Source organism: Poeciliopsis prolifica, unplaced genomic scaffold (assembly GCF_027474105.1).
Source record: "Poeciliopsis prolifica strain line A6 unplaced genomic scaffold, Auburn_PproV2 SCAFFOLD017, whole genome shotgun sequence".
NCBI classification, from domain to species: Eukaryota; Metazoa; Chordata; class Actinopteri; order Cyprinodontiformes; family Poeciliidae; genus Poeciliopsis; species Poeciliopsis prolifica.
This window is the reverse complement of record NW_026562392.1, coordinates 1,312,785-1,329,764: the sequence shown is the minus strand read 5'-3', so window position 1 is coordinate 1,329,764 and position 16,980 is coordinate 1,312,785. Positions and strand designations below refer to the sequence as shown.

Genomic DNA, 16,980 nt, shown 5'->3' with positions numbered 1-16,980 from the left:
ACTTTATTGTATCATATCATTGTTTAGAAAAAGAATAAGATATGAAGAAAATATTTAAAGTTACTCATACAATGATAACTTCTTGAGAATGTTAGAAAGAACCAGAAGCGTTTTCCCGTACAGGAACCGATAAATGCATTTTCTTGTTTCCTCCAAAAATCTGTGCACTCAGAAAAAGCCAATGAGCTGGGAAATGCAAGCGTTATGGAAGTAGAAAGATTTTGCAAAAGCAATAGACTGTTTTTGATCATAATACAAACAGCACAGTTCCTTAGGAGGGCTGCAGCAGTCTCCCAGACTGTCTCACTTTAATCAGGGCATCTGAGCTTTTTAATGAGGGTTGCGATTGTTTTTCTGAAACTCAGCAAAGTCAGAGATTTGTTTTCTCTCTTATTGTGCTTGTGTGAGGACAAAATGAAATGTTATAGAAAAACAAAGTGCTTGCCTTTCACCTTCCCTCTGCTCTTCCCTCTGTACGTCCTTGATTAGTGTGTTTAACAGTTTAAAACTTTATCTAAAGGGCTTGACGATAAGCAAAGAAGTCAAGGATGTACAAACTGGGAGTTATCAGATGAAAGAAGAACCAAGAGTCAGTGGAGAAGGTTTCTCTCCTTTTGCCATTAGAATCTATGTTAAAACAATTTGTGTGTGTGTTTGACAGTAATTAGATGTATGTGTGAGCAGGAATGGGATGGATTCTTGGTGGTGGCTTTCAGGTCAGACTCTACAAAACAGCCAGGGTGGTGGGAGACTGGCAAGGAAACCTGGAAGTAATGTTCAAAGAGGACGTAATGGCTTATCCAACAGAGGTGTTTTTCCAGGCTTTCCTCTTTGGAGAGTTGGACCTCAATTGTCTGGAATACTTGATAGTTCAACACCAAGAGAGAGAAAAAAGTATCAGATACCTGGAACTGCTTCACCCACAGGATTATATAGAGAAGGGAACTCTATGCACCAAAACTAAAAAGTAGTGAGGCCACAGGGAGCAGAAACTCTGGCAAGCTAGCATACACTCACAATAACCTGACTTCACCATGGTAAAGTGAATGATCACTTGTTTGTAGAAGATAGAACAGATCCACACTCTATGAGGCAGTAATCAGGGACATGAAGCGAAGTTCAGAACCAGAACCAGAGTAACTTACACTGTAGGTGGAGGCAGGTCAGAAACTCCATCAAGAAAAATAACAAGCCCTGTCAAACGCTGTGACAAGAATGATCACACTGCACCAGTGCAGAACAGGAGTTTATATAGCAGCACTGGTGGGAACAACCTGACAGGAACAGGAGGAGCAGAAACACAGATAAGAGCAATGAACTGATCAGCAGGTAAAGGAGGGGCTGTGAGCTTATGACGTGGCATGGATCATGACAGGAAACACAGGAAACAGGGAAATTATGATAGACTCATAATAAAGAGGGCTATAAATAAATGTAAACTCAATGAAGCTGATGCCAAATGCACTGAGAGAAACTTGAACTGGTTGTTTAGCTAAAGTTAAAGAGAAATGCACATGGGGAGCTCAGCAGTGAGCCTCCTGCGAGGCCGTCAACTCAGACTTCATACATCTTGCTGAAGTGACTGAGTTTTAAAAAACACAGTTGTCAAAAGTTTTCTGGGTGTACCAGATATGTTTTGTATTTTTTATTGATGTCGTGTCTGAGCGAACTCGTCCTAGAGCTTTCGATATCCAGTTAAAGCCACACCGATGAAGACACGTGTTTCCCCTCTAAAGCTCAGGAAAGCCTTGTGCATTATTACTGCGCATTTTTGGTCAATCAGAAAGACTAAATATGCCACACACATTCATTATATATAATAGACAGATTGTGTTACTCAGCATAACTTGCCTGAAATAAATAAGCTAAAAAGAAGAAGGTGTCATTTGATGCTATTTTATCATTTAATTAAGGATAAAAAGTGTCAGTAAATCTCAAAAGTTTTTAAAGAGACTCTGTTGTGTTGTGGTGCAATTTATTTCAAATTTGGTCACTTTGTGTTACAGTTGGAACTGATAAAATTAATTGCATCTCAGAGTCACTAAAAAAACAGTAAACAATGTTTTCTAATTTCTAAGTAAAAGCTCAGATCTCGGATCACTGTCTCACTAGAGTTGAGCATGTTCAAGCTGCAGTCATCAGTAGAATATATAATTAGAAATGGTTTAGACTACTTCTTGTGATACTTGCTAAGAATAATGCATTGCTCTTCATTACATGCAATCAAATACCAAGGGAACATATTCACAGATAAATGGGTGTGCCATCTGTTTTCAATGAAATGCAAACCATTGGACGTGCTGGTAAATTATTATCTGCATCATTCAGTTATTTTTTTTTTCATTTTTCTTTCACTTTTATACCTTTGGTACAGGTATTTCTGGTTGAGACACTACATCTTATTTTTAAGAAAGCTTCTGACTTATCCTGTCAAAGTTTTGACTTCATGAGCTGTTTTTGTTATCTTACTGTGGAAAATTCAAATTACAAAGACAAAGAATCCACCAGCAGTACATTCAATTATCCAACTTGGAAGCTGCTAAGCAGATAAAAACTACAGAGGATGTCATCAAATTAACAACTTTCTTAGATTGCTTACTCTGTGCAAAACACTGTGACTTGACAAAAAAGTGGCAACTAAGAATCCAATGCAGCTGACATTTCCTCACCCCGGGCGGTGAGCCACATCCCCTCTATCAAAAATCATGTCTGTGAAAAGACATGATTCAGCTGCAGGTGCTTCACTTCTCTTCCCAGCGTTTTTCTCTTCTTTATAAATGGACCATATGTGCCCCTTCCTTCAAACAGAGCAAGCTTTTGGAATGGACAGGGGGACATTAAAGTAAGAGGAAATATGTGTTCATGATTGCTTGGCTGCAGTGCAGGTTTCTTTTTATATGAGATCAAATAGGGTAAAAAACAGAGAAACATGGACAGGCTGAAACTAGTCATGAATGCATATTGAGAAACTGCTCAAGCAGGACTGCGTCCGTCTTTTCTGTACAGGAAACTAATTATTGGAGACACGTTCAATTCAAAAGCAGGTTTTTATTGGTTCCTAATTCTCAAAGGCGGTGTATTTTCATCAGAGAAAATTGGCTTCACACAAGCTGCCTATGGTGCACAAGAAGAAGAAGATGTTCAACTTAACAAAATGTTTTCTCCTTCCTATGAAAATTACATTCTGATGCTTGTTCACGTAAAATATAAGACAGAAAAAGTGCATCTTTGGCCTGCAACACACAGAACAGACAGGCCTTTTATTTTACTATTTTAACACTGAATGTGCACAGCTTGAGTGTTGTTGGAAATTTAGAATGGATTCATGCATGCAGGGCTTTTGTGTGCTGACATTTTATGGGCAACTGGATATATAAAATGTCCCTAAATAAATAAAATATTTATTGTCTTTTCAGAGACCCCTGTGCTCTTTGGAAAGTGGATTGATGATCATGGCTTACAGGTGATGAAAACCTTAAATCTAATGTTAACTCGCTTTATTTATTTATTTCGTTTTGCATCATTACATCAAAACAATTTCCTAGCCTGTGAAATTGTTTTTTACGAGCAATGACAATAAAAGTGATTCTGATTCTGATTATTAAGTAATAACCATTTTATCTTCTACACGTCTATCCAGTCAGCAATCTTCCCCATGATTTTGTGGTCTTTGTGCAAGAAAGCAGAACTGCACGTATGGTGTGTCACATGCTTCCCTTTAAAATGGAAGGTGCATTTAGTGTATATTTAATACCCAAAGCCACTGAGTTCCACTTCACACCTTTGCCTCGGCAATGCCTGAGAAAGAGCAGATGTGTGCAGGATATTGTTCATTTGAGATTTATGGCCGTCCAAAAGCAGCTCTGAGTGGGTTCATGACAGAACAGCTTTGTGAATGAGGCTCATGTTTCGCCCCCCCACTCACTGGCCTTTTTGCTAGTCTGCTGACTCCCAGTTGGCTGTCCAAGCCACTGGTTGTTTCTTATGTTGCAGTAATTAACACACAGTAAAACCTGAACCAAGAACAGACAAATGTGTTTGTTTAATCAATGTGGTAAGAACAAGAACAAAGTTAGTTCTGGCCTGAATAACTTGTACTCCCGACACAGCATTACTGGAGCATTCCTCGTAGACCTCTTCCACTTCAGAGGTTGTCAGTGAAGTAATACAGACATGAGATAATTGTAGCCTTCACCGTCTAACAACTCATGAACTAAATCAGCTACAACAACATTTATTTTCCCTTTGAGATCAATAAAGTATTTTAAAATTGCTTTGAATTAATATAGCACAATGACAATTTTACAGCCTGACTCAAGGGCTGTAACAAACTGATGAACTAAAATAATTTATTTAGCTGAACATCAAAACTTTTTAGTAAATTTTGAATGCATGGATATGTGGAAATGTACATGGTGCAAAATCCAAACTTCAGAGGTGGCCAGGGCGAACTACCCACTGTGCAGAGAAGAAGGCAGAAGCACATTGCATCTCATTCCTCTGATGTCGGGTTCCAACCTGAAAAACAGACACAAAGACACCCCCTGGTGGTGGGGTGGTCACAACATGTGGAAAAGAAAATTACAATACAAAGTTAAAAGATAAGAACAGCCAAACTTAAGACAAAAGAATAGTATATGTCAAATATTTTATAGAAAATGTTTAAAGGATTTGGGCTGAGTTAGAGCCTTTGTAGCTGTCAGGTTTGTTAAAGCTTTTAAGGTTTCAAAGTATCAATTCAGCCTCGAGGTCTCGAATCAACTGGAATGAATATAATTTAAATGATTTTTGGTAAAGCGGCCTGAGAAGATTTGTTGTGAACTGACGCTTTAAAAATAAATTAAACTGAATTGTATTGTGGGGAGGGACACTGGGTTTTATATTAGATCCCTTACTTTTAAGAATATAGAAAGTAGAATGAAAAAAAATGTAAATAAATTAGTTTTGGTTGGTCAAGACGTTTTCTTTTTGTTCAAAGAAATAATATTCTTATATCAAAACTTAATTTTAATGCCACAATATATTTTAATTAAGTGTTCGATTTCAGTTCAAAATATTTAACATACATACATTGATAAATAAAAATAAAAATAGAAAAGACGAGAAATTGTAGCGATTTTATGAATGTACACGATTCACCCAAGTCCTTTGTAAACTGGTTTGTTGGATATTTATATATTCTATGAATTATTTTGAAGTGAACTTCCTTTTGTACTTTAAGCCTTTCTTGTTATCCCATTGGCTCCGCTTCTGACGTCATGACGTCCTGATGTTTTAGAGGGGTGGCTGATGGCGCTGAGGCAGGCAGACGGTGAGGGAGGGGGGGCAACCACAGCTGCAGGAGCAGGGGAGGAAGCGAGCGGAGGATGCTTATCTTCAAGGTGAGCTAATGTGAAATGTATGAAGGCTTCCTCTTCCGTAAAGACAACAATACCACCTCTGAATGTCTGTCGCGTTAGAGGTAAAAGAAAGGAGACCGTATCAGAAATAAACATTATTATTGACATTTAAATGGTCCCTGTTTAGCTGCCTGGCTAGCATTAGCTAGATGGAATGAGGTGACTTTCGGCTCAGTTTGGACTCTTGAAATGTAACAAAGTCCATGTAAAACTTGCTTTAAGTCAGCGTTTACTGTACGTGCTAATGTTGACATGATCATTAATTACATTTCCATTCTTATTTGAAGTTGACTGTGTTAGCTTGTACATAGCACCGGAGACACATTGGCGCATGTCGAAAGCAGGGAATCGATGACCCAATTTACTTCCTGTAAAGGAAATAAACAGGAGGAAAGAAATCATATTGGCTACCAGTAACGTCTCCTGCTCGTTTGTTTACCGCTTGTATTAGAAAATCCAATATGTGTCGCTTGGTTTTCCTTATCCGCGTTGCCTGTTTCAGCTTCAGATTATGCTTTTCCCGATGTTTGTGCTATGAGTTATGGACAGGAACAGGCATCAGAAATAATGAATATTACAAATAAAAGCTTTACTAGAAAGCAACGTCCATGCGTGTTCTCTGAGAAGGAGCTGCAGCGTAAGTGATTCTATCTAAAAAAGCAAAAATAGATTTTGTGGGTAGGTAGTTGACAATCGAGAAATACTGGATCATTTCTGTTGTTGGTGAAATCCTTGATGTTTTGCTATTATTGTGTTGTCCAAGTCATATAGTAGTGGGACTTTTTAATCTTGATTTATATTGATGGCAGACATGTTTTTTCAAACAAGAAAAGTTCTGAAACAATATTCAGTTCATTACTAAAACAACAAATTTGTACATATAGATGTACAGTGAATCCAAAGGAGACATCTTGAAAGTTTGCTATAAAGCGTGGCAGTTTCGATACAAAACAAACAACTGTTTTTGTCAATCTTTTGTCACAGTTTACTGGTGGAGATTTAAAAAATGTCATCTCCTGGGAAACATAAAAAAATATAAGAAAGCAATAAAACGGACATTGTCTTTCATTGGAAAGAAAATAAATTGCAGTTCTTAATATCCTCCGATCAAATTTCTGTGTGGCACTTTTCCAGCCACATGATTGGTTGAGGCTGGTGCAACGCTTATCATTAGCTCTTCATCTTTTAGGTCTATGTCGACCTTTATTACACAGCTCTACTTTATTAGTAGTCTATTAATCAACTTTTTAAATATGAAGTCAAGTTCAGTTTACTATTGAAATTGGTAGCTGTGTCATAATACAACTTTATCCACTTCTGATACGAAACTGATATCGTACTTTGAGTGTTGGCCTATACTAATATTGACCCGATACAATGTCAGCACAAACTGTACATATTTTTATTCCTCATTACGTCTTTTATGTAATATTTTGCCCCTTGCTTCTTCCTGACCTTTCCCAGCATGTGATGACAGAGGCCTGAAGATTGAGAGGCTGCGGCAGCAGGACCTGCGAGCATCCAGCTTCAATGAAGGATGAAGAGTCCGGTGCACAGATGCAGGGACGTGGAGCACGGCCGCGGGCAGGCCGGGACCGGGACCGGGGGCGGGGGCGGGTCCAACTGCCTGCAACCTGAACAGCGCATCCCTGTCTCCAAAGACGTCATCACTTCCTCCTCTTCCTCAGCTTTGTGGTTCATCAGGGACACCTGCGGCATCGTGTGCGCCATCATAACATGGCTGCTGGTGTTTTACGCTGAGTTTGTGGTGCTGTTTGTCATGCTGGTGCCCTCCAAGAATCTCACTTACAGCATTGTGAACGGGACCTTGTTCAATACTTTGGCCTTTCTAGCCCTCGCCTCACACCTCAGGGCCATGTGCACTGACCCTGTACGTATACTGAGATGGATTTGTTTCTGTCACTGTTCAGATGTTTTCTTTCTTCCTTCTGGTCCCTAAGATGGTTGTAAATGATTTGTTTTGTGCCAGGGGGCAGTGCCAAAAGGGAACGCCACTAAGGAATACATAGAAAGCCTTCAGCTGAAACCAGGGCAGGTGGTCTACAAATGTCCCAAGTGTTGCAGCATCAAGCCTGACCGAGCGCACCACTGCAGGTGAGGGAACGGCTGCAGCTATCAACTCAGGCTGTCTGTACAGCTTCACATGAGAAAATGATTTAGATTAATCTACATAGAAACCTTCAGCTTTTCCTAATTTTAATCGGATAACTACAATTATCTTTAGTACTTCGTGAAGAATTGAGTTCTACCCTTTAGGATTAAGATTTGCGTCTTTTATTTAAGAGTGCACCAAACTTAAACATTCAATGAAATTGAAAATAACTTCCATTTGTCTATATAGAGTCACATTAAATACATTTGAATATTAATAGTAGAGTTCCTGAAATAAATGGAAAATTTCAGAAAGTGAAACACATTACATATATTAACTCCAGTGACGGAGCTTAACTTTTATTGTTAGTGGCCCGAAGGAAACCAAAGACACAGAGGAGAATGACCATTAGTTTACACAATAAATAAAAAGTGTAAATAATAAATAGAAATTCTTTATTTATAGTATATTTTTTTAAAACATTATCTGTGGTGTTCTGCTTCCTCTAATGAGATGAATTGATGTGGCAGAAGCTTCAACCGGCTCACCGGTGGCAAGGGATAAACAAGTTTACCGCAACGCTGTTGTTTTTCAGTCATTAGCACATTGAGCAGCACATACACAAGGTTAATTGACAGTGCAAAGTCCCTCCTCCTGGCTCTGGTTGTTTTTGCAGCTGGCAGAGAAGAGGTGAAGGACATAAAAAGATTATTTTATGATAACAAAATGTAATTTTTGTAAAAAAAAAAAAAAAAGTTAAAAAGACATTCAGTCTAATTCAGTAACTATTTGAATTTATTGATATTTTATAATCTAAATGAGTTATGCTTGAAGCTTGTTTAGTGACAAATAAATACGCTCCCTTCTAGAAATACGCAAATGACTAAAGCTTCTTATATTGGTAGAAAGACAAATGACAGGCAGTTTATATACTAACTGTAGTTAAACAAAGAAGCAGGTAGCTGTAGACTTAATGTAGGATGGGATTTGAGTCTCTTGCGGTCTGATTAAAAGCTGTTGGTGGAAATCTCAGCACTGTTTGCTTCATGCTGCTGCTGGTTTACAGTTTTAAGGCTTAACCACTTCGAGAGTGGGAAGCAAAATACTCCAAACCACCCTACTTTATATATAGTCCCTCAGCTAACAATTCACTGAAGACCTCAAAGAACTCTTTGAGGTCTTCAGCTTCCTCAGTTTTGTGCTCATGTGTTAATGTGTGTGTGTTTACATACACTGATGTATTTTATCTCTTAAAACCATTTGGTTTGGTGTTTTACTATCTGAGGAACAATATTACTTCATGGGAACTAAACCCTGGTCCTAATAAATCGCTGCTTTATGATCTGAATTCCTTCTCTCGTTCTGATTCCCAGTGTGTGTAAACGATGCATACGGAAGATGGACCACCACTGTCCCTGGGTCAACAACTGTGTTGGGGAAAACAACCAAAAGTACTTTGTTCTTTTCACAGTAAGTTCACAGGAAATCTCTTATTATTCCATCTATTTGCATTTTAAAAATGACATTGAAAAGCTGAAAAATTTGGATGTTTGACATGAAAGTCTGTTATCTGCTTCCTTCTGTAACACTTCCATGTTAATGCAACACAGTTTCTCAGTGGTTGTCAGGAAGTTGGCGGTTTTTAGTTTTTTGTTGTTTTTTTTTTTTTGTGGTAAAATGCTTCACATGGTCTCACCACTGTTTCCTTTTGGACCTAGATGTACATTGCACTCATCTCTCTGCACTCTCTGGTCATGGTGGTCTTCCATTTCCTCTACTGCTTTGAAGATGATTGGACAAGTGAGTGGGTTTTTCTTCTTCTGTTGCATGTTGCACCTTGTCTCAAAGATCTAGATTCAAAAGCAAACCTGCATCTATGCTGCAAAAATCTCTTCATAATAGTTCTGCACATTTAAGCAATAAAATAAAATTATTGGGCTTAGATTAATGTGTGTTAGTGTGTTTACAAGAAATTTTAAATATGCACACCCTTGTTTAAAAAAGGGCTTAGTTGTTGTGATTCAAAAAAATTAAAATACAATAGATAATACCCAAACTTATTTCTTTTTTAAAATATTCTTCAAATTGATTTACAATACAATTTAAATACACTAGTGTAATAATGTAAATACACTACACTATTTCAAAGTAGTGATTAAAATAATGGTTTTATTACATGATTACAAGATGTGGTAAGATTTGTCTGAAACATGATGCAACATGATTTGTCAGAAATAATAGGACGGTTGACATAAAGTCTTACAAACTGATATTTGTCTATTTCCTACCTTTGGTCCCTGTTGATTATTATGGGACATAATAAACGTGACAAGAGTCTGAAGATGGATAAAACATTTGGTTACACAATCAAAATTTATTTTGTTATTGTGCAAGAAAGCACAATAAAAAGTAAAAATGGCAACTCAAAGGTAAAAAAAATAAAAAGTAAACTGATCAATTTTCAGAAGTGAGTAGCTTTTCATATTACTCAGTACCATGATCTTACTCTGTTAGAAGGTTGCTGACGTCTGATCTAACTCTTAAGTAATAAAGAATGCTGACAAGGTGATCAAAACAGGCCAATCTGTCCTAAATTAAAAATCTGTCTTTGTGTAAAGCAAACTGATCCACCTTCATGTTGTAAACCTCCTCATTGAAGTGTTAATGTTTTACTGCGGCAGTCAACAGGAAGTCATTTTATCTGTGAGGAGACTCGAGCGTTCAGTTCTTCATGTAATCCTTGACTTGCCCTTTCACTTCCATGTCCCTCCATCACCCAGAGTGCAGCTCCTTCTCTCCTCCTGCAACAGTCATCCTCCTCATCCTCCTGTGCTTTGAGGGCCTCCTCTTCCTCATCTTCACCTCTGTGATGTTTGGCACCCAGGTCCACTCCATCTGTACCGATGAGACAGTAAGTTACCCGCTCAGTGGCGACTGACTTCCCTGTGCTCTTCTTTCATAACTTTCCTCTGTGGACCTTGCCTCAGTTTTGACCTTCAAGTTCTGATATTCACCAAAAACATGCTTTTACCAGGTTGGAAGAATAAGTTGTTTTTATTTTGATTTCGTGTGAATTTTTGTTCACCCATTTTGAAACTACAGCAGTACTTTGCCAGATGGACACTTTTATTTTCAGAGAACAGCTCAGTGAACTGATCTAGTTCTTTATATAAATAAAGCCGCATGGGTTGCACAGCTTGATGCTGTGCGGTTTGCTCTGCAGGTTGATGGTTAGTTCCGTATTTATCACAATAAAGAATAAACAGATGTCTTTGCTGCTACAATAATCTGCTGTTCCTTCATACCTTTTGAGCCAAGTTGGTAAGCTGGTCACAATAATGAATAAATTAATAGCATAACAAATTAAAAAGAGCTCAAGAACTTCCATTCTGATTGATTAATACTTTCTGAATGGAAGCTTTGTTTACAGCCCTCCCATAATCCATTTCATTTATTTAAATTGTGTGGTTTTTATTTCCATTTTATTTTTTGTTTTTGTTTGCTTTATTTGAAATGTTATCCAGTTCCAGTTGTGTTCTTTAGAAAATTAAAGTTTATCTTTGAGAGGGCAAACTTGTATTATTCAGTTATCACTATATTACTTGAGAATGGTCTCAAAACAACAATATTATCGTTTTTTACAATTATATCTGGGACAATGCCTGACAGGCCTACAAGTTTGTATGACTAGTATTTTGGCAAAATGATGTTTGCACATTTTCATATTTTAGCTTTCTGAAGCACATTTTCCATCCATCCATCTTCTTCCGCTTATCCGGAATCGCGTTGCGGGGATAGCAGCCTACAGAGTGAGGCCCAGACTTTCCTCTCCTCTGCCACTTGTTCCTCCAAGGGAATCTCAGGGTGTTCCCAAGCTAGCCAAGAAAAAACGTCCCTCCAGTGTGTCCTGGTCTTCTAATTGTGGGCTGTGCCTGGAACATCTCACCAGGGAGGCGTCCAGGAGGGATCCTAACCAGATGCCCGAGCCACTTCAACTGGCTCCTCTTGACGTGAAGGAGCAGCAGCTCTACTCTGAGACCCTCCCAGATGACTGAGCTTCTTACTTTATCGCTAAGTGAACCCAGACCCCCTATGGAGAAAACTCATTTCGGCCGCTTCTATCCGTGACCTCATTCCTTTGGTCATTACCCAAAGCTCATGATGGTAGATGATGGTAGGAACATGCATCGACTGGTAAATTGAAACCTTTGTTTTTTGACTCTGCTCCTTCTTCACCACGACAGACTGGTACAGCACCCGCTTCACTGCTTTTGCCGCACCAATCCTTCTGTCGATCTCCCACTCCATTTTTTTCCTCGTTTGTGAACAAGATCCCGAGACATTTAAACCTCTCCACTTGGGGCAGGACATTCCCTCGACCCATAGAAGGCACTCTACCCTTTTCCGGCTCAAGACCAGAGCCTCAGATTTGGAGGCACTGATTCTCACATTTGGAGGCACTGATCCTCTCATCCTGGCTGCTTCACATTCTGCTGCGAACCGCTCTAGCGAGAGCTACAGATCACGACCCGATGAAGCCAAAAGGACCACATCATCCGCAGAGATGCGATCCTAAGGCCACCAAAAAGGATCCCCTCAACACCTTGGCTACGCCTAGAAATTCTGTCCATGAAAGTAATGAACAGAATAAGTGACAAAGGGCAGCATTTGTGGAGTTCAACTCTCACCAGAAACGAGCCCGACTTACTGCCAGCAATGCAAATCATACAGAGACATAACAGCCAGGAATAAAGAGCCCAGTACCCCATACTTGAGAACCCCCCAGAGGTTTACCTGAGGGATACTGTCAAATGCCTTCTCCAAGTCCACAAAACGCATGTTGACTGGTTGGACAAACTCCCACGCACCCTCCAGGACCCTGTTGAGGGTGTAGAGCTGGTCCAGCGTTCCACGACCAGGACGAAAACCACTCTGCTCTTCCTAAATCCGACTATCAGATGGACCCTCCTCTCCAGGACCCCTGAATAGACCTTACCAGGGAAGCTCAACAAATTTTCTCATGTTATAATCAAAACATGAACTTGTATTAAACCAATAATTTCAGTATCTCCATCTGCTATATCTGTTTATTCTTTATTAATTAACACAAATCAAGCAAAGTCTCCAGTTAGTTTTACAGTGGCCACTTTTAATGCGTTTCTCTTGATTGAAGCAAATAAAAAGACATCAACATATGCTGGTCTGGTTTAGATGCCAAAACACTGTTTTTTTTTGTTTGTTTTTTTTGTAGATACGATAGTTGTTATGTATCGCACATGGTGATTTATCAAACCATACTTACTGTAGAATAATAATTTTACAAGCCTGTTAGAGATTTTCAAACTGGGCTAATTCAAGTTTCTTTAGGCACCAAAAGGCAACAAAATACCAGTTTATTGAGGTTGATTGTCTGTAGTTTGAGGCTATCTTGGTCAAGAGGCTGGATTCATTTTAGATGTAGATGAAAATAAACAAGACACATTAGAATTCACCTTTCTATTATCATATAGTTTGATTGAAAGAAGTCGTTTGATTCAACACGACAAGAAATAATACCATTCGATTGAGCTAATTATCTCAATAAAACAACAACCTATCAAAAGCTCGACTCGTCTTGCTCTCCTGCATTGGCTGCTTTGCAAACGTCAGCCAATAGCATCAAGTAATATTGCACCAGGATTGTTCAGCTTCCCAGCTGCATTTTTGTTTGAATACATTAGATATTCTGTATGAATAAATCTATGATTAAACACATTCTCAACATGACTAATAAACCTGCCAGACTAATAACAGGTTTACTGATGCTATAATCCAGCTGCCTACAAACTGGAACCCATCAATTGTTAAAGTGGTTCTCACACTCCTCCATTTTCCTCCCCATCTTTTTGTCTCATCAGACACAGATCATTGATCGGCCTTTTTTTCCTGTTACTCTAGTCTAGGTGATCACATTGTGGTACTGGAGTTAGACATGTCTTTGTGTTCATCTTTTATTGTGGTTGTGTGGATCTTTTAGCTCAATCTCAGCTGAAGAGCTAATGAGACAAACTGACCTTTCCAAATTTCTCCTGGTGCTTTTAACTTCTTTTTGTCTGCAACTCCTAATCGAAATAAAAATGTGAGCTTGTCAATGAGCTAGCGTAGCTCAGAGGAGAGCGCAACACAAGCAGCTGCAGTATCCTCACTGCTCCTGTTGTAGTTTTTGGCAGCTTGCATGTGGAAGAAAGCAACTGCTAATATGTAAAGCTCTCTTTGTGCTCTGTACATGAGCTGGATGTACTGAGACTATTCAAAAAGATGACAGTGACTTTGCACCTGACCAGTCAGGGTTTAAGCCATAACAGTGAAGTTGCTTTTATGTTTTCTTCCCACATCTGTCTCTGTTTGTTCTTTTTTTGTTTCGTTTCTATTTAACTTGTAGCTTAACGGAAAAAAGTGCTTGTTTTGGGAGAGTCTTTAACCTAGCGTTGCTTTAGCCGTTCTCTTCCTCTCTTCAGTTTTAAAGTTATTTGACAATATTTCCATGTGCTGGAGTATATTCAAGGATATAAATTAAAATGTTCTAACTTCACGACGGCAGATGGAGGGATGCTCTTAGATGATTGGAAATTTTACAGTCTACAATAACCTTAATAAAAACGATCAAGTTTTAATGTGTTCATTGAAAAATCAGTTATTCTTAACTATACTGTGAAGTAATTAAAACAGTCAGATAATAAGCCAGTGGCATTAATGAGCTAATTTCATAAAACAGTTATATTGGCTCAGGCATATTTATTCCGATATTTGTCAAAGAACTTTTTTTTTTCTTTTTAGAGACGACAAAAAACAATTTTTTATGGTTTCGGTTGAGTGTGTATGTTTTTTATTTTATTTTTTTTCATCTCTGTTTATTGTTTTTGGTTGTTTATTTATATTGGATATTCAATATATATCTTCCAGTTCCAGTATTAAGTGTTCTGTACAATGAAAGTTTATTGATCTTTGAGAGGGTGACCTCGTATCATTATACAGTTATTAATATTACCATTAAATGGTCTCAAAACAACAATACAATAATTACTGGGATAATTTATCGTCCAGCAAATATTTGTGGTGTGATATTTACAGCCGTGTTAAATATGTGCTATTATTTCCAAATTCCTAATCGTTTTTTGGAAGATCATTTCAACAGAGGAAAACATGCAAACTCAAATTTGGTTGTCTCTTGTTTTCAGGGCATAGAGCAGTTGAAAAAGGAAGAGCGAAGATGGGCTAAAAAAACTAAGTGGATGAACATGAGGGCGGTTTTTGGACACCATTTTTCTTTATTGTGGTTAAGCCCCTTCTCCACCCCTGACCACGGCAAGGCTGAGACCTACCAGTATGTGGTGTGAGGGAGCTCAGGACAGGGAATGAGAAGGCCTGGAAAAGCTAGCCTGTTTGCCCAACTCAGCCTCTCTTACAGTGTTCGTCCCACACAAGCCATGGACAGCTTGTCATGTGCTCTTTGTGCTGACAACTAAGTGAGCAATGTCTAATTTATTTTTATTTATTTTTTTGTTTGCCTTTATAAGTCGAGTTGCAGAGAAAAAGAAACACTGTCTGTCTTTTTGCAAACACTGTGATAAATCAGTTTTTTTTCTCATATCAGAAACTGTCTGTTCTTGCTTGGTGCGTAATCTTCCTGCGTTTTGTTCAAGGATACGTTCAGCCAAATTACAAAAGAAAAAGGGATTCGATGTAAAATGACATCACTTCATCCTGCAGGTATATGGCTGTTCTTGTAGGGTAGGTGACTAAAACGGTGAAAAATCAAAATGAAATCGATTATTAGGTTATGAGAGTAGCCAGAAGAATTTAACCTGCATGTTTTTATCAGGGACATGTGAAGGAATGCACCTCCCTCATCTGCTGAAAAATGTATTTAGCCACTGGTTCAGTCCAGACACACCGACTGAGATATATCCAGTATACATGATGACTTTCGAAACATTTTCTGCCCCTTGATTTCTTCCAGTTTTGCAGTGAACATTGAACAATGTGCAAAACTGTTAAGAAATGTATTCCAAAACGTTTGGAGCTGGAACTGCAGTTAAAAGTGGTTCTACAAGGTTTTGGGTCATGAGTTGAATAAATCATTTTCTGCACTACTAAGGACAAGAGATGCAGCGATAAATTGGTGCTGATTTCCTTCATGTTTGGTGATCGAAGGTGTGAAAATCAGCCGCTGTCCTGTTTTAATCACACAAGTGATTAACAATAATCATCTCACTTTTGCCAACTTGGTTTGTTGTCCGTTAGGCTCAGTTTGACTGGGGACCAAAATTGCAACATTTTTTATTTTCTGCTGATGCAGTTTTCTTTCATACTACAATGTGTCAAATGAACCAAACCCTTTGAAAGACCTGTTCCCCTCTTTGCCTGAAGAGGCGCTGTACCAAGAGCCATTGAGAGAAATGACATAAAAACCTCTGAAGATATTGAGAGGAGCTTCTTTTGTCATAAAGCCAAAATCAGATTGTAGTTGTAGGATTTTTGTTTTGACGTTTGTAAAAGAACACAGAAGCCATTCAGATTCAGATTTATTCATGTCCCCAATGGGCAATTGATGAGCCATTACTCCAGCTGGCATTAGTCTCATTCCTTTATTATGGTTATATTTACCCAGAATGCCCTGCGTTATAGTCTGCTTCCTGCTTTTGGAACGGGCTTGGTGTTCACATATGCATTTGCGTCAGTTCACTTCAGCTCAACAACTCTAGGTTTGTAGGTGGACCAGAGTTTTATTGTTTGCCTGTTTTTAGTTTGCATTCATTTTTTTTGTTCTAATTGGTCAGTCACATCTCCCCAAACGAACCAGACTGCAGACAAACTGAGATTAAAGACGACTGAACAGGGCCGATCTGAATGCATACTTAACCATTTTTGGCACTATATTTATATATGCTATATCTGCATTTTTGGACTTTCTAGGACCCAAAAATTTGTATTTGTCAAAATCTGAACAGACTTTTAAATGATCTTTCAGAAAACTACAATCGGTGCTCTCCTAGTTGCACTATTTTGTTCCAGTCTCTCACCTGCAATCCTATATTATGACTTAACTGTGATGAAAGGTGAACAAGTTCAAGATGTAAGGCACTTTAAGGATTTATCTCTATGTATACAAGCTGCTGCACAGCCTCTAATCATCTAAAATATATTTCACTCCCAGGATGAGTTAAAATAGGGAATTAATGGTAAATATATTCTGTAATTTAGCTGAACGATCTTTTTTGTTTTGGACTGGCAAAATTCTGTTTCCATATTGAAGTGATTCCTTTGTGAAACCAGATCCATGAGCTTTTAATTGCTGCCAAAAGCTGCACATAAGCAGCTCCTCTTTGCTATTTCAGCTATTTTTATCAATTCATTTTCTTATTTTTATTTTGTATGAAGGACAGATTCTAAGAATCAAAGAAATAAAAACTGTTTAGTTCTTCCTGC

At 38.4% G+C, this 16,980-nt stretch overlaps 1 protein-coding gene across 2 annotated transcripts in view; it reads left to right on the top strand.

The window, feature by feature from the left end:
- zdhhc3a (zinc finger DHHC-type palmitoyltransferase 3a) overlaps nucleotides 1-16,980 on the top strand; it is a 40,974-nt gene that overhangs the window by 17,613 nt on the left and 6,381 nt on the right. The window contains exons 2-9 of one of the 2 annotated variants that reach the window (XM_055041848.1): nucleotides 3,417-3,463; nucleotides 5,279-5,381; nucleotides 6,864-7,290; nucleotides 7,390-7,514; nucleotides 8,886-8,982; nucleotides 9,231-9,312; nucleotides 10,293-10,423; nucleotides 14,730-16,979. In XM_055041848.1, coding sequence (XP_054897823.1) covers nucleotides 6,937-7,290; nucleotides 7,390-7,514; nucleotides 8,886-8,982; nucleotides 9,231-9,312; nucleotides 10,293-10,423; nucleotides 14,730-14,888 — 948 coding nt within the window. In that variant the 5' untranslated portion in view covers nucleotides 3,417-3,463; nucleotides 5,279-5,381; nucleotides 6,864-6,936 and the 3' untranslated portion in view covers nucleotides 14,889-16,979. Of the gene's footprint in view, nucleotides 1-3,416; nucleotides 3,464-5,278; nucleotides 5,382-6,863; nucleotides 7,291-7,389; nucleotides 7,515-8,885; nucleotides 8,983-9,230; nucleotides 9,313-10,292; nucleotides 10,424-14,729; nucleotide 16,980 lie in introns of those variants that run through there. The other variant, XM_055041847.1, reaches the window with a different exon arrangement.